Raw genomic sequence first — 26,136 nt, 5'->3', positions numbered from 1 at the left:
TTAATGTGAGAAGTGAGGAGCAGACTTGTTACTCATTATATATGTAGTAGGGCCCGACCGATATGCCTTTTTTGAGACCGATTTTTGGCAGAAAAAAAAACTGATTAATCGGACGGTTATTTAAAAAATATATATATATATAATGCATACCCCCCACCCGCATCCTTGAATTTTGAGAAAATACATTATTTGAATCCTTGAAATATAAACTTGAAATATAACTTGAAAGGACAATGACAAACTTTTTTTTTTTTAAAGAACGTGAAATAAGAATAGAAAATATTCAAATAATAGCAACTGAAAAAATAGAACAAATACTGACTGTTCCTGTGCGTTTTGGCCTCTAGGGGGCAGTGTGGTGCAATGCAATAATGGTGTGCACACTTACAGTGAGTCCAGAAGAAAGCTACGATTGAATTATTTTAAAATAACTTGTTTTTCACACATTGGGAAGAATTTGTGCCTTTGCGTGGTGTTATCTCACCTGTGGGTATGTGTTTCCACAGCATTTGTGTGTGAATATTCGTTATTTGAAGGAAAATTATTCCCGAAATCGATACTAACTTAGCATTTGAATGGGATCCTCCCTTAGCATTAGCACTAGGCTAGCGACGTTTTAAAAACAAAGCATGTTTTGTATTTAATTATACAGTCGTGTGTTCAGTTCAGTTTTACAGTTAACTCTAACTGAGATTTCATTAAACAACTTAACGGACTCAACAGAATAACCAGAATAACATACGCTACACACTTGCTAGTTGCTAATGCTATGCAATCAAAATGGTGCGTTCAGGGTACTTATAACTTCAGTTTTCTTCGATTTATAACGTTTTAAGGGGAAAATAATCGGCCATTTGGCCCAATTGGCCAATTGTTTTGGCAGATGTTTGAAGGGCAATAATTGGCCGATTAATCATGTAGGCAAACGTAACTAAATGTATCTAAAAGATATTTCACAATCCCTATATTTTTACAGTTTAATGAATTCATTAGAAAAAAAACATAGCACTTAATGTTACAGGTTGACAGCCACCATCACTGCCTGACATCTTGACAATATCTGAAAGCGCGCACATAAAATTGCCAACGCACTTTTGGAGAATGACATTATTTCTCACATGCTTTTATTGTTTGTCTGCTCACAAGGAGGAAGAAAGACGACAATGTCACATTTGACACCGTCTGCCACAACCCAGCTCACAAGCTGTACGGCCTGGTCCTGGATGACTACAACAACAGCAAGTGCGAGATGAAAGAAAGAAAGGGCATGGGCTCGTCCTTCTTCATGTGCTCCTGCTCCGAGGACGAGTGCAGCGAACGCATCATCTTTAACTCTTGTAAGTTGGACTGTATTTATATTCTAGTAAGATTCTAGAGGGCTACAACTGGCAAATCCAGGTCCAAAAAGTAAAAACCCTGCCACGGTCTGGCTTTAGCTCCAGTTGCTAGCTAGCTAGCTCCCTAGCATGTAAACGAGCACCATGGGAGCTAGCTAGCTAAAGAAGTCTTTACAAGGAGAGTGAAAACCATTAGAACTGAAAAAGGAGAAAATGTCTTGTCTTCTATTTCGATTTGTGCACTTGTAATGGCAAACACTTTCCAATGCAGTCCATAATGTACACCTGGTGCTAAAGCCAAACTGTGGCAGGGTTTTTACTTTCTGGACCTGGATTTGGCACCTCTGAAAATATTGGTAATAAAATTTGTATTATTTATAACCACATCTATACTGAGGACCTGATGAACCATTTTTTGGTATCTTTAACTCATAAAGGAGTAGTTTTTTCCTCTTATTGGATCAAAATTTTGATCCAATGCGCTGGATATAAATAGCCCAGCAGCTCTAGAGCTCTTTCACTGAGTTTGGGTTACTGTTTGACACAGCGGTTTTAAGCATGTTTGTTCCCCCTTCGTCTTAACTCATAAGCAGACAAAACAATTGGCTGGGTGTGTGCTTGTTTGTTGTGGAAAATTTGACTGCCCCCAAAATACCTTTTGGATGAGCAGTAACCAGTAGCCCTACAAACATTTGTAGGAAGTCTTTACAAGGAGAGTGAAAACCATTAGAACTGAAAAAGGAGGAAAATGTCTTGTCTTCTATTTCGATTTGTGCACTTGTAATGGCAAACACTTTCCAATGCAGTCCATAATGTACAGCACTGGTGCCCAAATTATGGCCTGGGGGCCATTTTTAAGCAGCTTATACTAAAAATGCTAAAAATCTGCTACTAATACATTTGTTTTATCTGTAGAGCTTTTCTAAATGTAAAAATATGCAAATGAACCAGAAAAATGGTCATCTTATGACAGATTGCTCCTCTTGGTTCTGAGTGTAGAGATGGGATTCAGTTGCTGGGGCTGATATTTTCTGACTACGTTGAAATATTTTAAAAATAATAATATTAATAATAATAATAATAAATCCTAAATTATTTGCCTTATAGAAAGCTGTTCAGGTAGCAGTTTTTCTAAAAACTGATTTTGGCGTTCTTGATAAATTAAAGTAAAAAAAAAAACATCCTTTGATTTTTCTGTATGCGACCTTCGGAAGAAAGTTTAGACACCCCTGATGTACAGTATATTGCCGGTAAAATAAAATAAACCAGCTTACATTTTTCAAGTATCGCCGTGGAGCACAAACAACACTCAAAGTAGGACTTTGCTTTCTTGTATCTTTTACAATCCAATCTTCTTGCATCATAGTCAGGATTGACCAAGTATTCTAATTACCAGTACTTGTCTGGCGCACGTGACTGCTCACATATGTGCACTGCAATGTCCTCCAACAACATGATTACAAACAGATAAAAATAAAATAAAAAATCCCAACTACTGGCTTGTACAATCTAGTTACTCGGGGCCTGGAATCGGATATACCGTATTTTGACAGCAGCATCCAAGGCAATAATAGCAGCAAGGTAAAGATTCCAAAATCTCGTCTCAGCGCAAAGTGCCAAATTGAAAGCACCGAGACAGCCACATCACTTAATTTTTTTTCTCGCTGTGGGAAATGCCTACAATTCTTCATGCGTCTCTAACTTTCAAGACAGCCTTGCAAGAGATAACATAGAAAATGAATGCAATAGCAATTCCATTATAGCGGAATCATCTACACCAGTCGTTTTCAAATGGGGGTGCGTGAAGGCACTTCAGGGGGTACGTAAGATTATATGAAAATATTTCAGAAAAATATAAGTTCATAAAAAAAAAAAAAATATTTAGTAGGGTATTTCTGTGCCCTAAAAACCCATACCGGAATGGTTTGACCCAATTTGTCATATGCTACCTCAAATCACCTGTTAATCACTTGAAAACTTTATTAAAAAATCAGTTAGTTAGTTATTTTGGAGAACAGATTTTTACTATGATCCTAAAGGAGGACGCTTCATTTTGATAATTTTTATGTGCACAAATCTTTATTCATAATTAAATTAATTATTTATTTATTATTTATTATTTTTATTTCCAAATAGTTCAAGATACCACATAAATAAGAAGAGAGTTCAAAAGTAAAAAAATAAATGATGGCACAGTCCTCCCCCCAAAGGGGTTCGTCACTGAAAAAGGTTGAGAACCACTGGTCTACATTACTGTTATTTATTTATTTATTTATTTATTTGTTTGGTTGTTTTTATTTTTACAGCTGATTAAAAATGCCAAATTTAGCTGAAATAACGTTAATGTCTTTTCCCATCTATTTGTCCATTTAATATCGTATTTTATTGCATAAGAAGCAGTAATGAGCTCACTTCAAGCTGTTTCTGGGTTAATTCAATGCCAGTAGAATAAGGCAAATCTCTGGAAGTGGTGCACTCCACTAACCAATATAATTACACTTGAACACTGTAACCTGAGACCCGCAAAAAAGGATCCACACAGCACCATAAATTAATATATTTTTCCCCCTGAAAATGTTCAATGTGATGAAATATTAGCAGTCGTAGTCAGGTACAGTAACAGGTTTGTTGTGAGGAATAGCTTCTCGCTCTGTGAAAACCTAAACAAACCGTCTGGGGGCCATGTTGAGGATTTCAGACATGTGGTTTCCTGTTTAGAAAAAAAGAGCGTAGCAGGGAGCTTGCCTAGGCAAGCAACGAGATGCCCTCCCCAAAACTTCCTCCTCCCTAATATTTACTCAGCTTCTGTGCCTCGCAGCGACACTTGCTTCTAAACTCAGATTCACTGGTTTTGATTTGAACAAAATTGGAAATCGAAAAGAACACGTCTGTGTGTGTGTGTGTGTCTGTACATGTCATTTTTTAAGTAGCCTATTTAGTAACTGCACCATAAAAGCAACGCAATTATAAAGGTTCTGTTTTTTCTGTTGCCAAAACCATAGTTAAGCGCCCAGACACAAAACATTCCAGATTTTAAGCCTCAGACATAAACTATGAAGAGATACAATATGAGGTTGACTGGGTCATGGTTTGGAGCACTTTGCTTTTGCGGTGTAAACACTAACTTTAGCTCCCTGAGACATCAGACATTCCTCAGGGAAGGGTCACGTTCCTCCTCTGTTATTGGCAACAGTAATGCTTCTTTGAATCCTGTCTATCAGGAGAGGATTTTTGTAATGCATGCAGACATTTGGAGCATTTTAGAGCGGAGACGACACTCCAGCCTAAACAAGAAAGAAAAAAATCATTCAAGTGAATTTTGAGTTATTACTCACAAGGAACAATGAAAATTTGGTCAAACTGTTGGTGTTATAAAACTCTCACCTTTCAACATATGAGTTCCACCGTACTGTATATGTGACAGGAAATTCAAAGAAAACAAAATGACACTCCAGTTAATGTCTGCTGGTTTGTCTTCCCCATTTTTATTCTTGTGTTCTTTGGGACTTTATTTTCCCAGAATGATAATGCTACCAGTGGACCCTCAAATACAACACAATCCTTTCCAAAAGATTGTTTGCTCAAATTCAAGTAACTTTTTTCCTGTAAGTGATACAAACTTCTACTATCATAAGAGGGCCACATAATATTGTGTTCTATTGCTATAAAAACATAGACAGAGGTGGCAAATCCAGTTTCAGAAAGTAAAACCTCTGCCACAGTTTGGCTTTAGCCCCTGGTGCTAGGTAGCTAGCACCCTATCAGGTAAACGAGCCCCATGGGAGCTAGGTAGGGAGCTGGCTAGCTAGCACCTGGGGCTAAAGCCAAACTGTGGCAGGGTTTTTACTTTCTGGACCTGGATTTGCCACCTCTGAACATGGAACCTACCAAAAGCATGATTAGTCTCTCTTTTATCAGGGAAAAAATACATTTCTATGTTTCCATTTTTGCTGCAATTAGTAGTAGAATATAGCTAAGTTTCATCATTATTCACAAATATGTTTAAAACGGTGAGAAAAATAGATTTTTTTGCAACATGGCCCTGGTTGATCTCTTATAGTCTGTTGCCACCTGCTGGTTGTTTTTGTAATAACTACCATTGCTTCAAGCATTCTCTTTAGTTCAGAGGCTGCATTAAAGCCTTCTGTATGCTCTAGCATAAAAAAACATTTAAAAAACACATATAAATACGTCTTTGGCAGCATGGTAATATTTAAAATAGAACGTATTTAGACGTTTCTTGGAGCAAATGAGTTAATTTCACACCCTTATTTAGTTTTTATTTGTGTCTTTCAGACATGGATTCCCAGGTTGCTGTCATCCTAGTGAGCCTGGTTCCTCTTCTGATCATGGCGATAGTGGTCATTACTTCCTTCTACTGTTATCGAGTGTACCGCCAGCGGCGAGCTAATGCCAGACGCAAGAAAGGCACCCCTCTGGATTTCAGCGACGCTCACGCCATCATGGGTGATGACGAAGGTTCCGACAGCAGCTCGACGCACGCCAACAACCTCAACCACAATACTGAGTTGTTGCCCATCGAACTGGACGTCCAGGTGGGGAAAGGTCGCTTTGCGGAAGTTTACAAAGCCAAACTGAAGCAGGGCTCGTCGGTCAGCAACGAGCAGGGCTTTGAGACGGTGGCGGTGAAGATTTTCTCATACGAGGAGTACGCCTCCTGGAAGAACGAGAAGGACATTTTCTCGGATGCCGACTTGAGGCACGAAAACGTGCTCCACTTCCTAACAGCCGAGGAGAGGAAGGCACAGAGACAGTACTGGCTGATCACAGCGTACCAGCCAAGAGGCAACCTCCAAGATTACTTGAGCCACCATATTATCAGCTGGCACGACTTGTGGTTACTGGGAGGATCGCTTGCCAGTGGACTGGCTCATCTGCACAGTGACCACACAGCGTGCGGCCGCTACAAGGTGCCGATCGCACACAGGGACATTAAGAGCTCCAACATACTTGTGAAGAGTGACCTGACCTGCTGCCTGTGTGACTTTGGACTCGCGCTCCGGCTGGACAATTCGCTCTCTGTGGATGAGCTAGCAAACAGTGGACAGGTAACCTTTACATTTTCAATCAGAGTTCTATTTTACATAATTGATCTCATCTTCTTAGTCACACTTATAGTTTCTCTGGTTTAGCTGAGTTAATGAGTTTCGTTCCATTTTCCTTATGGGCCCATTTCTGTTAACACGGTAAGAAAATAAGCAAATTGACTATTTACTGTTAAAGTAAAAAAAAAAAAAAGCAGTTTCTTCTTCGTTTGTTGCTTCAGGTTGCTGTTGATATAGTGCCTCCATAATGGCGCAACACTGCAACTGCAGTTAAAATGCGTTCCTGCAGAGCTCAATCAACACAGCTGAAGCACTGTGTTGAGTGACATCAGTGGTTCAGGCTGGAGTTGGCGAGCAAATTAGGTGGAGGTGGCCGCCTCTGAATTTTGTACACAGGAAAAACCCTGATTCTGTCGAGCCCTCTCTTTTTATTTATTTTAAGGCGGTCCCTTGTTACAGTCGTTGCTGCTCTAAATGGTTGGGGGAATTCTAAATCTTTTTTATTTATATTTACAATTATTGAATTAGAATTATGAAAATATTTTGATCTCATTCTTGCTGATTGCAATGTTTATGTAGCACTTAAATGATTATAACACATGTTAAAATTTACTTTGGAATTTAATATTTGTGGAGTTTATCATGTCCTTGACATTTAAGAAGAATTTACATTCTATTATTAATCAATATCGGAGTGAAGAGAATCGAATCTAATCAGAAGAAAATCGAATCGACTGACAAAATTAGAATCGATTACCCAGCTCTAAAAATTACGTTTTTAGAATGTTGACGACTCATTACGTGTTCATACTATTCTACGTAAACAGAGAGATTTGTGTTTTCAAGTTGGAAATAGTCACTATTTTGAGTTTGTGTTAGCCAAAAACTATGTGGTGTGTTATCTACCGTTAGGGTGTGATCTAGATTTGGTAACGGTTTATTTAAAAAAAAAATAATAATAATAATAATAAAATAATTTACCAAAAAAAACATGATTGCAGCACACTTTACATTCAAGCCTAAAGAGAAAGTCATATCAGATTGTGTGACTGCAGGAGGTCCCCAAATTTAATATTTTTTACAAAAAATGTGCTTTACGTTATAAATCTTGAGATTTGCCAGCACAACTTTAATAGTTAAATAATAATAATAATAAAAAATAAAGACTGCCTTTATTTTGTATTTTAATTTAAAAGTGTATTTGCCAATTGAAAACTAGAAAAACTCTTTTTTTAATTAGATTTTTTTAACAAGTTGCCAAACAAATCCATAAGACGATTTTTTCTATAAAGTCAAAAAGCTTTATTCTTAAATGTTACAGTTAAAAAATTAACTTCAAATTAAGGTGTCATTTTTGTATTAAACAGGGTTGTCTATCTGCTGAATGTAACTATTAAAGTAACTTGTAATCTAACTAATTACTTTTTAAAGGAAGTAATAAGTAAAGTAGCTATGTTTTCAAGACAACTGTGGCATCACTGTTACTTATCTGGACAAACTACCAGGCTTAAGTATGCCACCTAACAGCTAAGTAGACTTTATGAGGAGGTCTTGAGTTAATTAGCTTCCTTCACAAGGTGAAAAACAACAAAATGCTGTCAGGTGACGTGCTATTCACATACTTGCAAGACAGAAAATGTTCTGTTTACACGCTACCTGACGGTAAACCGGATTTGGTTCGTACTCCACACCAATTGGTTAAGCTCAGGGACATATCCTGTGTCTTTCTTACCACAATCAACCAATTTGAGTGGCAAATCTTCCTGACTTAGGTCTTTCCAAACTCTTTTAAATGGACCTTATGTGAACTTAATTTGCTGCTGCCTCTTCGGCATGTTACTTTTGCAAGAGATCGTAAATCTCAATTAGTTTTGTTTGTTTTTTAAACCAGATTAAATAAAAGTAAAGAAAATAGTTAGGTTAAAATGGACCAATTATAACACTTTTTATTATTAGTTTAATATTATTATAGTTTATTATTATCTTGTATAATCCTTTTTTTATTGTGTTTTTTTCTAAGGTGGGAACAGCCAGATACATGGCACCAGAGGTCTTGGAGTCCAGGATCAACCTGGAAAACATTGAGTCCTTTAAACAGGCCGACGTGTACTCCATGGCACTTGTATTGTGGGAGATTATTTCCAGGTGCAGCGCTATTGGAGGTAAGATATCAGTAGATACTGACGAGATTGCGTTCTGTCTGAGCTATTTTATGATTGCAAAACAGAGCAAGGTTAGAATCTTCTTCAGTGTTAGTTTAATTTAACATACCGGCGTATTAGGGCCACTTATAAAAAAAATTTTTTTTAGAGGGGTCTAATATTCCGAGAAAAACATACAAATTTGTGGCTTTTTAAAGTGGCAAATTCGCGAGAGAAAAAATCGTAAATTTGCGTGTTTATAAAGTGGCAAATTTGTGAGGAAAAAAACTCAGAAGCTTGCAAGAAATCCGTAGCGTAGCTATAGTCTGAACGAGGTACTGGCTTTTCTCCACCAGGCGCTAACATAAGGATTTGTTGGTGGTTCATGGAACACTGGTTTTATGAAATGAAATGACAGGATGGAGACTGATTTATTCTTTACTCGTCATACACGACAGCTAGAGCGACAACACTTCCTGATTCCCTATCAGCTAACTAACACTAACTAATCAGAAGCTAGCATATTTTTTTAAATGCAAGTGAATGACAGCGAGCAGCAGATTCGACCAACATGTAAATGTGTAAATAATAATTCTGGAAACATAAATGTACAAGTAAGTATTTATTTTAACAAATTAACTTAAATGCTTGATCCTCATGGTGTGGAACTTCGCAAAGCAAGGCGTCTTTGTCGCTGGCCGTACCCAACGCTTCAAACATCATATGGTTAATCGTGCTAAAGTAATTACTATCTCCATATTTGAAAACCCGAAAGTATTAACACAAACAACCGAGTAGTACCCTACTTGTGTTTCTTGTACTTTTCTGAGTTTTTTTCTCGCAAAGTTGCCACTTTATAAAGTCGCAAATTTGCCACTTTATAAACTCGCAAATTTACTAGTTTTTTTCTCGCAAATTTGCCACTTTATAAACTTGCAAATTTACATGTTTTTTCTCGCAAATCTGCCACTTCAAAGTTGCAAATTTGCCACTTTATAAAGTGGCAAATTTACAAAAAAAAATCTCTCGCAAATTTGCCACTTCATAAACTCGCAAATTTCATTGTTTTTTTTCTCGCAAATTTGCCACGCTATAAAGTTGCAAATTTGCCACTTTCTGAACTCGCAAATATACCCGTTTTTTTCTCGCAAATCTGCCACTTTAAAAAGCCTCAAATTTGCGAGTTTTTTTTTTGACAAACAAATTAAATAAAATTATACGTGGCCCTAATACAGCATCGTACGTGTGCAATCTTACTGTTCTCAGCACCCAACTGTTTAAGCACAAACTGGCCAATACAGTAGGTTCAATAAATTTATCTATGAACAGACTGATCATTGGTGCGACAATATGTGAGAACAAAACCAGAATATCAAACCCACAATGAATCTTGCGGAAGTCTCAAGGATTAAACTCCATTCTGCTCTGTTACTTCTGTTTGTCATCCATTTGCAAAAACAAGGTCACGATACGTGCAAATAATAGAAATGGGTGATTATCTGAGAGCGAACCACACATGTCAGACCTCAGTCATTTGTTTTCACTTCCCCTTAAATGTCTCTGCGGGCCTGTTCTTTGCTGTGACTGCTCCTGTATCCATTTTGTCAATGCAGTGATTGAAAGCTAGCTTTGGGCATGAACGCGCCTCCTTGAGCTCTTTTTCTGTTTTGCCCCCCACACACATTCCCCCACAAGGATGCTGCAAGTGTATTGCACAGTCGTGTTGCCCAACAGGCCAAAGTGACCCACAATCCCACTTGTTTTTCCTTCCCAAGTACAAGAATATGCACGGTTTGTGGGTATACTTTGAAAATAAAACAGACCATTTCCTGTTTTGAATAAGCACAGGCCCAAGACTGACTGTTTTAGTGTCAACTTAACTACTGTTTAAGTATAGTTGTCTTTATTTGCGGATGCCATGTGTCTCTCTACAGAAGGCTTGTTGTGACTAACAAGATGCTAGTGGCTATACAGGGGCTCCTCGCGTTACGGACGAGTACCGTTCGGACGTTGGCGATGTAACCAACCCAAAAAAAAAAACATATTTGCGCGAGCCAGAACCAATATTTCGTGTTTCCACATGGCCATTCATTGCTGACGGACGGCAAAGTGGAGCTAATGAAAACCTAAACACGGAAATGTGGCATGCCTGATGGTGAACCATCCTGCTAGATGAACGCCCGTTGCTGGATGTAACAACAATACAACTATAAATAACTTTAAAATGACATGATTACTGTAGAAAACTATTTAATTTCTGCAGAAATTGCATGGGAATACTGAGAGCTGAATGCTAAGATGAATGCTTATGAAGTAAATTGAAAGATAAATTATGTGAAAATTAGTATTGAATAAAAATAATACTTGAGCCCACGAGGCGTGAATTTGTGAAGCACATTTATATGGGAAAAGTAGAACTAGTGATATCCAATGGAAAAATGCAACAACAAAAATCACTCAATAGTGCCACATAGGCATGCACTACCCTCCATCCATTTAGATGGAAAAGTGGAAGGAATGATAGTCAGTTGGTATACATGTACATGTGCATAATTGCCATGGATAGAGTTGCAATTCGAACCTGTGACCTCCTTTACCAACTGCGCCACTGAGCAGTATCAGAAAGCTGGTAATGATGATCAGTATGTATGGAAGCGGGTGTGGAAAGTGGGACTTAGAAAAAGTTCAATGTCAGTCCCATTGAAAAAGTTGATATTTAACGTTAAATTGTGCGAAGAGTCTACTAAGCAATGTGGAATCAGACGATAAATACCCCAGAAGGCGTGAATTATTGAAGCAAGTTGTTTTGAACGGTTTAAATCTGAAGTATTATGTGGGAGTTATTACACGGCAAAAAAGTGTGGAGAATAAAAATCCGAATAATCTGGGAACGCTGTGTACGGACGAGGCACGGGCGCCGTAAAGTCTAAACGACGTAATTCGACGACTCCCTATTAAAAATCTCCTCATGAGCATGACTTTGACTCGTTTGACATCCTATTCTCATCCATATCTTTTAGTTCTTACTTCCTCTCCAACTCATCCATTGTTCCGGTTAGGACTTGCATTTATAGGGAAGATGCATTATTTCTGTACAAATTTAAACACATCATGTCCTTGCTTGGAATATCGCTGTCATTTTTGCGCTACTAAACTTGACAGCTTCTCTATATTTCCTCACGTATCTTTGCACTCTGTCTCTCAAGTACTTCCTACCCTGAGGCAGGTGATGCAGCAGTTAATGACTCCCCCACTGCATGGAAACACTCTCGAGAGCTTTACTCATGCCAACACAGTCTGACAAGCAGGACAAGACACAGGTTTTTCAGCAAGATGGAAAGCAGAACCAGAATAATAATTGAGGGCAGACTTGGGCAGCTTGCTAGTTCATGCATATTTCGTTATACGCTACACACACACGTATTGAGACAACTGGCTGTTAACACCTTACCACTCGTAAAAATTGCACTCATCCTGCTTCTATAACTAACAGCTGCCTGTGTTTTTCGAGCTGACTCATTGCAAGATGTTTGAAAGGGCTGAGATCACGATCGGCAAACTTGTCCTGCCATGTTTTTGTGCACTGGAACGCAGTCACGTACCAAACAACTCTCATAAATTATTTCAATAGTAGGACTTGGTTTCAAAAATCCAATAATCAAATCGAATCGATTTTCCTTTTCGAGCCTGGTATTGATTATTCAAACCAAGAATTTATTATTTTAATATCTCTTTTGTTCATAAAATCATAAGAAAATAGAATTTTAAAATATATATTTTTTTATCTTACCGTTTTCTTGAAATTTACTGTTCACATGAATTTAAAAGTATTTTCTTACATTTATGAAAGACCTGACTTATTACACTTTAAGACAATTCAGAATCTTTTTAATTTATTAAATTTATAATTATTGAATTTAGGGCTGTCACTATTGAATATTTTGAGAATCGATTAATCTATCGATTATTTAATCGACTAATCTGATTCATTACTTACTCACTTAAACATTTTTTAAATTTAAAATAGTGAAAAACAGTCTGGTTTAAACGAACCCATGCCATGAGAATGTCTCCAGTTTAGGAGCGCAGACGCTTTCATGTGAGCTAAAATGCCAGCCAGCCCGCCGACACAGCTCAGCACACTATTTGAAGGATTATTTTCCTTGGCATGACCCGCCCTACTCTGCCTCTGATTGGCTTGTCAGAGATTTGGTATTCATTCAGGAATCAGTCAAAAAAGGGGATTTTTACAGACTTAATTCCCCAAGCTGCAAAGTTGAACAAGAAACATCAATGAGTCACCGGTGAGCACTCACAATTGCTCCGACAGACAGAGTATGAACATGTGTCCACAGGCGTACACAGAAGTTGAGCAACACATCCCTAGCTCAATATTTTAACGACGGAAGTTCCGCATACCACCTGTGTCCAATGCCACCCCACCCGCATGCGTTGTGCGTCTGCAGGCGACAGATGTCGGATTAGCTCTCTGAGCCTCGTGGCAGGCGGCCAACATGGCCGTTCTGTCCCTGCTCGTGTGATCTGAGATCTGCCAGGCGCGAAGGACACACTCGTCTGTTGATGGCATCAGGCAGTCAACCAGCCAACCCGGACTTATTTTTCTTGAACTAAAAAACAAACAAACAAAAAACAGCAACATGAGTAAAAGTTTCAAGTTTGTGGAATAAAGCAACAAAATCCACCTGTTTTTATCCATCTCAGGGGGCGGCCATTTTGTCACTTTCGACTGAAAATTGCATCACAGTTGCTCCGGGCTCAGGTACCAACCAATCACAACTCTGCTTGCAGACATCACATGACCAAACTCAGACTACAGGTAGCCGTGATTGGTTGTTACCTGAGCGCTGAGCAACTGTGATGTCATTTTCAGGCAATAGCAAGTGACAAAATGGCCACCCCCTGAGCTGGCTAAAAACGAGTGGATTTTGTTGCTTAATTCATATTCCACAAACACAATATTCACCAGAATGCCATGTTTAAACTATTTGGGGCACATACAGAACAGAAAATGTTTGGCTTCACTTCCACTCTGAGGGATTTTAGCATTCTTAATAATCATGCAAAGAAGTTAATCACTGTTAACCCAGCCATTTTTGCTGAAGCACCCCCCTTCGCTCGATTTTGCGCCTTCGATTTTGACTGATTTGGCAAGGTCCACAGACATAGTGTGTTCTATTGTTATAAAAACATGGAACCAACCAAAAGAAAGATTAGAGTCTCTTCGTTCATCAGGGGGAAAAAAAGTATATTTGTATAGGTTTCCGTTTTGCAGCAATTAGCATTAGAATATAGATAAGTTTCATCATTATCCACATTTCTGTTGAAAACACTGGCAAAAAGAGCTTTGTTGCAACATGGCACTGGCGGATCTCTTATACTCTGCTGCCGCTTTTTGTAATAACTACAATTGCTTTAAGCAACCTCTTCATGTCAGAAGCTATATCAAAGCCTGTATGCTCCAGCATAAAAAAACATTTTAAAAACTTATAAATACATTTTGGGGAGTGAAGGACAGTTCGTTCTTTTTTTTTCTTCTTTTTTTTAAACCTATTCATATGTTTTTTATGTTTTTGGGAGTGAAGGACAAAGTACTTAAAAAAAACTTATTTATACATTTTTGGGTTTGAATGAGTAATACTGAAACACAAAAAAAATAAAAATTCTTTTTTTTGAGAGACACTAAAAACTCTTTAAAGACTCTTAATAATTCAATAATTGATTCTCACTGATCTTATATTTGATATAAAATATAGGGTTGGGTTTAAAAAAAAAAAGCGATATCTTATTCAATTTTCCTTTTCGAGCCTGATATCAATTTATAAAACCATGAATTTAATATTTTAATATCCTTTTTCCCAATAAATTTATAAGATAATAGAATTTGAAAGACCAAGTTTTTTTGTGTATTTTACAGTTTTCTTGACATTTACTGTTTACATGAATTTAAAAGTATTTTCTGACATTAATGAAAGACCTAACTTATTGCACTTTAAGATGATTCAGAATCTTTTTATTATGAAAATATTTTCATCTCATCCTTGCTGATGTCAAAGTTTGTCCATCCATCCATCCATTTTCTTAACCGCTTGTCCTCTTAAGGGTCGCGGGGGGCACTGGAGCCTATCCCAGCTGGCTTCGGGCAGTAGGCGGGGTACACCCTGAACTGGTTGCCAGTCAATTGCAGAGCACACACGAACAGACGAACAACCATCCACACTCACATTCACACTTATGGACAATTTGGAGTGTTCAATTAACTTGCCAACGATTGTAAGACACTAAATAATTTAACCAGTTACTTCCTCCGCAAAAACATTTGGGAATTGAATGTTTGTGGAGGTTTTTATCATGTCCTTGATATTTAAGAATTGATGTTTCATAATTAATCATGGTCGTATTGAAGTGAAGAGAATCGAATCGAATCAGAATTTTTTTTTATCGAACTGAACTCTTGTGAATCAAAATTTAATCATTTGAAGAAATTTGAATCGATACTCAGCCCTAATAAAATACACAACTTTGATCAGAGTTAATGTACATTGTGATGCCCAACAAAAGCACAGAATTGGAAAAGAGTCCACGGACACACTCGTTTTGAGACTGGACCTCCTTTTGTAAAAAAATTTGCAAAACAGACACACCCAAAGTTAATGCCTTATTGCTCATTGTATGAAGTCTTGCTTGACATCACTTGTGATATTATACAGCAGAGATTTTTTGTTGTTGTAACTCATAGGCAGAGTCATGCTGGAATAATTCCAAAACTCAGGGACATTCAAATTTGAAGGTTTTACTGACGCTGTGCTTAACTCATTGATTTCTAGCCATTTCCACTGAAGAAACCCCCTTCGCTCCAGGCTGTTTTACATTCTGTTCCATTGCTATAAAAACATAGACAGAGGTGGGAAATCCAGGTCCAGAAAGTATAAACCCTGCCACAGTTTGGCTTAAGCCCTGGTGCTAGCTAGCTAGCTAGCTAGCTAGCTTCCTAGCAGGTAAACCAGGCACCATGGGAGCTAGCTAGGGAGCTAGCTAACTAGTAAGTAAAAACCTTTCCACAGTTCGGCTTTAGCCCCAGGAGCTAACTTGCTAGCTCCCCAGCAGGTAAACGAGCACCATGGGAGTTAACAAGGGACAGCTAGGGGCTAAAGGCAAACTGTGGCAGGGTTTTTACTTTCTGGACCTGGATTTCCCACCTCTGAACATTGAACTTACCAAAATAAAGATTAGAGTTTCTTCTTTCATCAGGGAAAAAAAAGTATAGCAATTAGCATTAGAATATAGCCAAATTTCAGCATTATTCACAAATCTGTTTCAAACAGTGGGGGAAAGAGCTTGTTTCAACATGGCCGTGGTTGATCTCTTATTTTCTGCTACCACCTGCTGGCCGTTTTTGTAATAACTACCAGTGCTTCAAGCATTCTCTTCAGTTCAGAGCCTGCAACAAATCATTTTGTGTGCGCTAGCGTAAAAAAAAACACACACACACACAAACGTATGAATGCGTCTTTGGGAGCATGGTAATATTTAAAATAGTTTGGGAGCAAATGAGTTAAGAAGGACCCCAGAAAGACAGTATGTCATGATTATTATTTTTTTATTTGTTCATGCTTCAGTTTGCTGATAATCTGCTAGAAATCACCGCATTCAACTCTACAGGATCCATTTTTAATTCATGATCTTGTATCGTGCCTGTTCCTGACACTGGTGTGGCTGTTTTTGTCTGAAGCAATATAATGTGGCACTATTAACTTATTTATCTTGTTGACCCTCAAGGAATGTTTCTTGTGAGACATTTTTGTATTTATTGTTCCTCCCAACAGCGAAATGAAATATCTGCCTTTGTAGAGGCAGAGGAAGCATTTGAGGGATCCGACATGATGAACAGTCCCACGAGGGACAGAAATGCAGGCGTGGAAGCCTTTTTATTTCCTACAAAATGTCTCCTGTATAATTTAGCCGGTCCGGATTTAGGGCTTGGAAAGCCTATGAAGGCGTTCCTGCGACGGGTGGGGCCTGGAGGGGGATAATGGTGAAGTACGAGACGGCCAAATGCCTCCAGTCCCAGGAGGGAGAAATCGGGCCAGACTCGAGACGGGGAGGAGAGGTTAGGGCAGCTGCTTTCCAGATGTCAGATCATCAACGCTGTCAGGGTTCGAGGGCCTGGCGGCGTTGCGGGAATGTATGCGAGAGGGGCGTGGTCCATGTTTTTGATGTTTGAACAAATCGTGTGAGCAAATTGGGTTATTATGTAATGTAATTTGCATATATGCAGTGTGTGTAAATGGCTTCTCCAACCTGTGAGGAATACAAAACGAGTATCTCAGCCACTACAGTTTAATGAAATGCAGCAAAGGAGGACGGGAGTGGATTAGTGGATGACTCACACAGACTTTGGGAAACGGGCAACATTATTGTGATCCTATTACCAAGTCCGCCTTGTACCATATCAGTCACCGCTTTGTCAGCGCCGAATACTTTTCTCTTAAAGAGAACATCAACAAGACTGTCCAATAAAAGTTAACGGTGCTGTAAAGATTTCACATACTGTATGTCTGGTTTGTTTTGGCTTGCCACTGCAAATGACGCTGTTTACTGTGCATCTGGTCAGCCAATAATCTCAATAAGATAACAAGGTGGTGGGAAATATATAGACTGTATGAACATAAAACACATCATCTGTTTATTATAGGATTTTTATTTTTAAATTCCAGACGTACAGTGTGTATAGGGTTTACTGGTGAACAAAATGAACAGGAAGAGTAACCCAACTATGTATTTATAGAGCACTTTAAAACAACCACAGCTATTTTCTTAAGATTGAACCCAGGCGCAGTTAACGAAATAAAAAAAAAAATGCTTTTTAAAAAACCAAAGCTAACTGAAACTCCATTTTATGTTAAAAAAACTAACTATAATTATAGCGAAAATGTCCTTTGTTTTAGTCTTTGGTAATTAATTTAATACAGGAGCCTGCCGGGACGATTGTAAATGTATTTTTAAGTATATATTTGTCAATATTAATCGGAATAAGGACGTTTGGAAGTGTCACAGAAGTGATGTCATCTCGCAGCAGCCAATAGAAAAGCACCTTCAGATGACGCTTCGCTCCTAGGCAACAATTTTGCGTGCTTGACTTTTATCTCCAATTGCACGTCTCACCGGCTTTTTCATTTAACTCAGCCGAAATGCAATGCTATATAAGAAATGCATTACTTGTTTCAGTTTTCCATAGTGTTTATTAAATATTGCGCACAAGTAATACACATTTTTTTTAGACCAATACTAAAACCTAACCCTAAACTAAACTAAAACGTATATATTTTTTAAATAACTAAATCTAATTAGACATTAATTAAAACGAACTAAATTTAAAAAACAAAACTCAAAACGAAATAAAAACTCAAATGAAAATTCCAAAACTATAATGCAACAGATACAATGTAAACTGCATAGGCCCTAGAATTGAACCCTGTGTAACACCATACGTTCCATTATTCATGTGAATTCATAATGTAATATTTATCCAACCACTTTCCTTTTTTTTGTTGTTGTTGTTGCTCAACATAGTTAGTATGAAGAGATTACAATAATAAATAAATCATGCGACGTACCAAAATAAGGGCCACAAGTCGACTATTGAGCGCACCAAATTCCCTGCAGCACAGATATTGGACATTATATTGCACAAGTGGTCATGATGATGTGCTTCTTCAACAAAAATTGTTATTACATGATTTATTTATTTATGTATGTATTTATTTATTTATTATATATTATTTGTTTATTTTTTTTTAATTAATATTATTGTATATGTATATATTTTTTATTTTAAATAATAAATGTTTTATTTCTTTTTTGTTTGTTCCCACAGAGGTGAAAGAGTATGAGCCTCCTTTTGGAAATTTAAGGGAGCACCCATGTGTCGAGAGCATGAAGGACAGCGTGCTCCGAGACAGAGGAAGACCTGAGATTCCCAACAGCTGGATTAACCACACAGTAAGAGGCAACACACACACATACACACATCTAGATTTGTGAATTTCCAGGTTTCAGACTCCCAAACCCTAAAACGTTATAGTCGCCACCAAATACAGGTGCAGTGCCATTCATTTCTAGTTTGAATACACAAAATGGTTGCCTTGCCGTTAGACTAAACTGGAAAATATTATTTAGGCTGTGTGTGAATCTCAGCTGTCACTTTTATTAAATGATCTGACCCCAATTTTGGGTGGCGTCCTTTGATTTAAACCACTCGGGATGAGTAACCAGACAAGTGAAAGACATTACGTCAAAAGTGGATTTTGAAGACATACAATTGGCAACTTGAATCACACGTAATGTTTGATCAGTTTCAAAAATGCTCATTTATTTGCTTTTCCCGTACTTGAGCCAGTTCTGACGAGATCTCAAGTGGGATTTCAATTTGAGGGCTTTTCCAGGCACTTCATTCAGACATGGCTGCATGTCAGCATACCACAGTACTACTACTGTAAGTTTAGCCGCCTTCCAGTTGCTGTGGGTGGATCGGAATTGCATCGAGAGCCGCCAGACAAGAGGAGGGAGGGGGAAGTTGGTATGTGAGCGAGCAACAGATGGTGCAACCCGGGACATTGCAGAGAAGGATTGTGTCTTCTGGCCGGATATTGAAGTGTTAGCAGCTAAGTCGATATCCATATTACTTGTCCACGGTACTTTCCCTGCCCATTATGATTGTTTACATTCCTCCCATGGCTAATGTGTCACAGGCTACTGATGCAATCAACTGTGTTGTTACTGACACTGCATCCAAAAATACTCTATCACCCAAATCCCTTCTCTTGCTCAGTTGCAATCCTAGCAACAGTACCAGCCTTGGAGGACTTTTGTTCAAGTTCACGTCATTATCAGACATTCCCTGGCCTGGCTCAACTGTTAATGTTACAATTAGTTCTCATGAGCTGCCGGCTGACTAGTTTCATAGCAAATAACTCTACAGCATGGAAGATACAGCCAATCAGAATGTTAGGTTATATCACATGATCTTCCAAAACAAAACAAAAGAACAACATTTTTTTAGGTACTAAGTGCGATCCAGCCTGCCGTTGCGGACCAATACCATTTTATATAGTGTTTCAATTTACAAAAGTAGTCATACTTTCTTTGTTTTTTTCATGACCGATACCGAGTATTAGTCTTCAATGAGGCTGATAACTAATATTTGGAGCCGATATTCACATTAACTAAAATTGAAAATATTGACATCAAAATTAAAAAAAATTAAAAATAATAATAATAAAAAAATTAATTAAATATATATATATATATATATATAATCCTCACGTTTGTTGAAATGCCTTTGAGCTAGCTTATCGTCACCCTCTTAAAATAATTGCCAAGAAAATGTTTAAAGTATCTCTTCATAATGAAAATGATTAAATTTGTCAGTTTCCTGAAAAGTCTGAAAAAAATTGCACACAAAAAATTGCCAAAGAATTGCAAAAGATTTTTTGCCCCAAAAATATTTTTGCTCATTTTTTTGTCTAAATGATGCCAATTGTTAATTTTCTCGTGTTTCCTGAAAAATAAGAAAACATGACTTTAACAATGACAATTATTTTCAGAAGGCGTCTATGTTTATTAAAGAACTTTAACATTTGAAAAATGTTTTCTTTTTTTAATGCTGGACAATGGACATCGTTAACATTCTAACAAAAAGTTCAAGGAGCTCCCAGGGTCATCAGTAAGTTTTTAAGTAGTTAAATGAAAAATTTAATTTAAAGTAAATAGCTCTTCAGTAGAGTTGATCCGATCATGTGATTGGAAATCAGGGCCGATCACATGATTTTCATCTCATCGGTATCGGCTGAAAAAGATTTTATTTTTATTTATTTATTTTTTTGGGGGGGGAGATTTTCTTAATTTCTTAAGTCAATAATAAAATATTTTATTTGTTTGCTTGATTTGAATCACTGCTGACTTGCAGCCATATAAAAAGTTAGCATGTTGGGATACCTCATATAAAATAAAAAATAAATACAACAATTTAGCTGCAGTCTTTTTGTCTTTATACTGCATTGCCTCGGATCAAGACTGTATCAGCAGATACCTAAAAAATAAATGACCCTCACTTGGATGCACAAAAATGTGATTGTGATTTCCACTATTGTTCCCTGAAGGCAGATGCCGAATATCGGCGCCGATAATCCGTCCAGCCGATAATCGGCTATCCCTACAAGGAACTATGTTGAAGTAACAAATCTTGTCTGAGAAACTTAGAGCTTTTATGTTGTGGCAGAGCGAAATTTATGTTGCGAATAGAAGGGGATCATTGTATATAAATAGATAGGTTGTGTTTTTTTAATAATATCCCTAACTATATATATAACTTCATATGTACCTGTGGATGAAAAGCAAACCAAAAATAGTCTGTCCGCCACCAAAACAGATTCACCTGTGGTCAATGAATAAGGCGATTATTATAGCCTCTCAGATAGCCATTAAAAAAAAATGTAATCACAGAAATTCATGTGTGCTTTATTCCTCCCCCTGCAGGGCATCCAGCTGGTTTGTTCTTCCATAGACGACTGCTGGGACCACGACCCGGAAGCCCGCCTGACAGCGCAGTGTGTCGCCGAACGCTTCGAAGACATGGAGTATTTGGATAAGCTTTCCGACTGCTCCGATTCAGAAGAGAAGATCCCCGAAGAAATCATTGTGGTGGATGAGAAGTAGAGCGCCCCCTCCTGGGTGACACGAAAGAAAACTGGAAAAATATTAATGAAATTAATGTTAATTCCGAAGGCAGACTTTTTGGACATTTCTCATCTCATATACAAGCTTCACAGACTGGATCACAAACCAAACAGGGATATCACAAATAGAAAGCTTTAAACCAAATACTTTTGCACTTTATTGTTATCTATGCACACTAAACGGCCTATATTGAGTGCCTTTCACGTCAGGACAAATATATTTCAGGCATACCAAAGTAAAAGGAATGTGTATTTAAAATAAGAGGTATAAGTTTGAGATACAGCATTTCAAATACTAAGACCAGAGATGGCAAATCCAGGTCCAGAAAGTAAAAACCCTGCCACAGTTTGGCTTTCGCCCCTCATGCTAGCTAGCCAGCTCCCTAGCAGGTAATCAAGCACCTGGGGAGCTTGCAAGCTCCCTAGCAGGTAAACAAGCACCCAATGACCTAGCTAGGGAGCTAGCTAGCTAGCACATGCCACAGTTTGGCTCTACCCCCTCATGCCGGCTAGCTAGCTAGCTCCTTAGCAGGTAAACAAGCACCCGGGGAGCTAGCTAGTTAGCACCTGCCACAGTTTGGCTTTAGCCCCTCATGCTAGCTAGCTAGCTAGTTCCCTCACAGGTAAACAAGCACTAGAGCTAGATAGATAGCTAACACCTAGGGCTAGAGCCAAACTGTGTCAGGGTTTATACTTTCTGGACCTGGATTTGCTACCTCTGACTAAGACTGCTCATGACGCTAATGCCCCGTGTATGTTTCATGGTGCAACTTTAACTTATTGTGACATAGCAGTGACGCATGTGTGAAGAATCCACAGCGGTAATTTGTGTTAAAAGCCACTTTGAAACCAAAAAACTAATCAGCCTGAAAGAAGAAAAAAAAACGCGTGTGTGTGTACTGTATATATTTTACTAAGCAGCGTGATCTATAATAAATGAGGAAGTCTGCTTTATCATTGCCAGACATTAAAGGGGATGTACAGTCTATAAAAACCTGCAACTTCCTGCCTGCTGTCTGTAAAAGCTGAACTTTTGTTTTTTGACAGAAACAGGGAGTATACTGTATATCCAAAGCTTAGAAAAAATATATATACCAAAATCATCAAAGATGGCAAGTCCAGGTCCAGAAAGTAAAAACCCTGCCACAGTTTGGCTTTAGCCCCTCGTGCTAGTTAGCTAGCTTCCTAGCAGGTAAACAATCACCCAGGGAGCTAACTACTAGCTAGCACCTGGGGCTAAAGCCAAACTATGGCAGGGTTTTTACTTTATGGACCTGAATTTAGCACCTCTGAAAAATCATCATTTGTTTTGTATAAAAGTGTTAAGATAAAATTTAGTGTTATCATATGAGATATTAAGTGGTATTATTGAGGTTTTCATGGGTTTGTCAGCTGGTTTGAGCAAGCCAGTGAAAGATTGACTGTATTATACAAGCAAGAACGAAAGTATGTTGCTTTGCATTTTGAAATGTATATCCATACAAACACTAACTTTGAAACTATATGCTTAAGCTTGGACAATTCACATCCTCCGTTCTTTCATTTCTTTTGTTTGTCCATCTTGTGTCAATTTTCCCTGGAGTTCTCCTTGTTTACATTTTGATTTACAAACTTTAAGCTTTAATGCTCCTTTTCTCCTTAAGTTGGACCTGGATGGTCTCGTTGTGTCTCCGTTATAAATTGGCAGGATATGGACCACAGCTAAGCCAAAGATTTTCTTGTAGGTATGGTCATTTTCATCTCTGTGTTGTTGTCATATTCCGGATTAAAACTTTTTTAATCTATCCCCACCTGTTGAGTCGTTTCTATCTGTCGACCTTAGAATGTGTTTTATGTGCCCTCGCTAGTTTAAACACAGCATTCTGATTAATATTGCATTACTGGTATATGAGTTAAGCAGCTAAATCCACCTGTTTATTCATGTCAGTGGGTGGCCACAAACAGAGTAGCAAAGTATGTAATGAGCCGAAACCATGGCAACATTTTAGTAATGGTTGTTCTCCATATTAAAAGGCACGCTGTTATTTTAATATCAAACTCCTAAATATAGCTTTAAGGCTGCATATACGACACCTGTTCTTCGCAACAACAAAAAAGTTCCTTATGCTATAAAACACCCGTGTGTTCGTCTGGGTCAAATTACAAGAGTACAATCAAAGCGCAGCGACGCTGACAGATCTTCCCTTCTTTTAAGAACATTCGTGACTGAAGAATATTACACCAGCCTCTGTCTGTGCTAAGGCTTTTGTTCTGACAACTTCATGTCTGTTTCTTTCAGGTACTGTAGTTTCTTTCGTTTACTTTTACACCATAATGGATCCACTCGTGAAGAAACCCTTGCATGCCGTTTGACCACGGCAGACTTTGCGAAAACAGGGTTTAGCTTTAGAAGTCTCTTTTTAAAAATACAATTAAATACATTCACAAAATTAACTTTTGGGGTATCTCAAAATGTTGTTTTTTTTGTTTTGTTTTTTTGGCATCGTTATTAGTTCAAGTCTGTGGTTGTCAACCACTTTCTGCCAGGATATACCCATGGCGACTATTTGAAAAATTATATTCCAGTCCTGGAAAGAAATAGAAAAAGAAAAGTGTCATAAACATGTTATTTTAATTCAAAATACATTCCTTGCAGCACCAATTACAGCAAGAAATGTCCACAACATATAGGCTCCCCACAATATTAGGTGGTGTGTTAGCGAGCTAGCTTTTTTTTTCTTTTTAAATAGAAGATGTAAAAAAAATCAGACAATCCAATTTATATGATTTACAAACACACAGGACAATGAGATAACAAACACTAAGTATATTAAAGAATTAAAAGAAAAAGAATACAGTAAAACTAAATCACATTTCAAGCCAGCTAGCTAGCTAGTGGCCTGTAGTGTTGTAAATTCATAGTAGGAGCTTTTCTATTGCCCCTCTGGTAGTTTGTATGGTCTGTATTTATAACCAGTGTCAAGCCACAACAGATAAATTGGACCGACCCCAGGAAATCCACATGGATAATGAATTATTTAAAGCTGGACTTCAATTATAAATGGTTGCCACGGTTTGTCACAGCCAGGTAGCAGTTGTCGTGATTGTTAATAATACAATAATATAATGCAAATTATGTATAGTTCATGCTTTTATCTATTTATTCATCCATCAATTTTCTATTCCCCTTATTGTAGGGACATGGGTGAGCTAGTGCCCGTCTCAGCCCCCCCCCCCCCCCCCCCCCAAAAAGGCTGGAGCAAGATTCAAACCAGAACCTCAGAACTGTGAGGCAGATGTGATAACCACTATAATATGTTTGATCTCTTTCATTTTTATTAGCAGCAGTAGTAGCTTTAGCTGTGATGGGAAGTAAACAAGTTAAAAATAAAAATAAAAAAAATAAAACATCGTAGGTCTACAGTACATATGCAGCTTGTCTTTTGTTCCTTTTTTAAATTTTTTACTGTGTGCCAAACAAGCTGAAAATATGACTTTCTTTTTATTTATTTATTTTTATTTATTTTTATTTTTACTCAGTTGGCGTTAGAGAAGCTTTGGAAATTTTTACACTACTAGTAGTAGTAATATTATTTGTTTTAATTACACTAGTAGTAATTTAATAATATAAGTTTAACTTTAATAGTAGTAATTTAATTAGTTCAAGTTTAACACTAGTAGTCGACAACAACAACGAATCATATCGCTGCATGCTTTTTGTCTTCGCACCAGAAGGGGGCGATGTTGGACTGCTGGATTACAGTTGATGCAGGCATGATTTGTGACTGTGTAGAATTGGATTGAAGTGTTGGATCCAGGGTGCGTGTTGGAACTTGTGCACTCACTGTACAAACATAAGGCACTTGAAGAGGTGTTTGTCATTGTGCCACACACCACTCAGCAAAAATGTGCATTGAAACAGCTTTCTTGGCTCATTAAACCGTGAAACTTCATTCGGTTGGAGGAGCCAAACAGCAGGCGGAGTATTTGGCCAAAACCAGCTCATCATTGTTCACATGCATTCGCTTGGTCACTTCATTAGGCACAGTCGAGAGAGAGAGAGAGAGAGAGAGAGAGAGAGAGAGAGAGAGAGAGAGAGAGAGAGAGAGAGAGAGAGAGAGAGAGAGAGAGAGAGAGAGAGAGAGAGAGATTTGATTGACATATATATTAGTGTATGAAAGTGATTCTAATGTTGTTCTCATAGCTTCTATAGTGAGCATATGCTGCCACACGACCCTGATGTATTCTTGTAATAATCAGAGAGAAATGCTCTCCTGGCAGTCATTGTTTATTCGTATTTGCAGGTTGCCATGGGGATGCAGCATACATCAATTAAAGCTACCGGAATGCATTGTCTGGCGTAAGCAATAAAAAAATATTTCATGCTTCAATGAAGACCTCCTCAGGTGCAGTAAAAGTCATAACCCATTTTCATCTCTGACCCAGTCAGTTCTATATATTTTTTAAGGAGACATATAATACTGCCCCCCAAACCCCCACCCCTCCTCCGTGCTTGTACACTGGCTTCCTCGCACTTTCCAAGGTTAATTGAAAATTCTGAATTGTCCTATCACGCATGGAGGCAGCATTTCATCAAGTCACGCCCAGTTTGACAATTAAGGTGAAAATTGAAGTAGTGCCAGTAATCTAAAGCAGGTAATAAGCAGAACTGCAATTTTGCCCAACCAGAAAATATAGTAATTGAAAGCTACAATATATTTTACATTCATTTAGAAGTAATTTGCCACTAAATATTTTTATGTGCCCAATATTAATTGTCATACATACTGTAGAAATCAATTAGTATCTTTTTTCTTTGGGCTACTTCTCCATGACAACTGCAGCAAATGCGAGTGTG

The 26,136-nt window shown here is 37.9% G+C and overlaps 1 protein-coding gene across 2 annotated transcripts in view; it reads left to right on the top strand.

Annotated features, from left to right (window-relative positions):
* Positions 1–23,083, top strand: part of tgfbr2b (transforming growth factor beta receptor 2b) — a 29,572-nt gene extending 6,489 nt beyond the window's left edge. Inside the window, exons 1-6 of one of the 2 annotated variants that reach the window (XM_086063395.1) lie at positions 369–490; positions 1,147–1,337; positions 5,634–6,406; positions 8,424–8,565; positions 18,440–18,564; positions 21,100–23,083. In XM_086063395.1, the coding sequence (XP_085919521.1) occupies positions 1,250–1,337; positions 5,634–6,406; positions 8,424–8,565; positions 18,440–18,564; positions 21,100–21,279 (1,308 nt within the window). In that variant the 5' untranslated portion in view covers positions 369–490; positions 1,147–1,249 and the 3' untranslated portion in view covers positions 21,280–23,083. Of the gene's footprint in view, positions 1–368; positions 491–1,146; positions 1,338–5,633; positions 6,407–8,423; positions 8,566–18,439; positions 18,565–21,099 lie in introns of those variants that run through there. The other variant, XM_086063394.1, reaches the window with a different exon arrangement.
* Positions 23,084–26,136: the final 3,053 nt, after the last annotated feature.

Source organism: Leptonotus elevatus, chromosome 19 (assembly GCF_054856555.1).
Source record: "Leptonotus elevatus isolate MCC_2025b chromosome 19, RoL_Lele_1.0, whole genome shotgun sequence".
In the NCBI taxonomy this organism is placed as follows: Eukaryota; Metazoa; Chordata; class Actinopteri; order Syngnathiformes; family Syngnathidae; genus Leptonotus; species Leptonotus elevatus.
The sequence above is the reverse complement of the archived record's forward strand: the minus strand, read 5'-3'. Positions and strand labels throughout refer to the sequence as shown.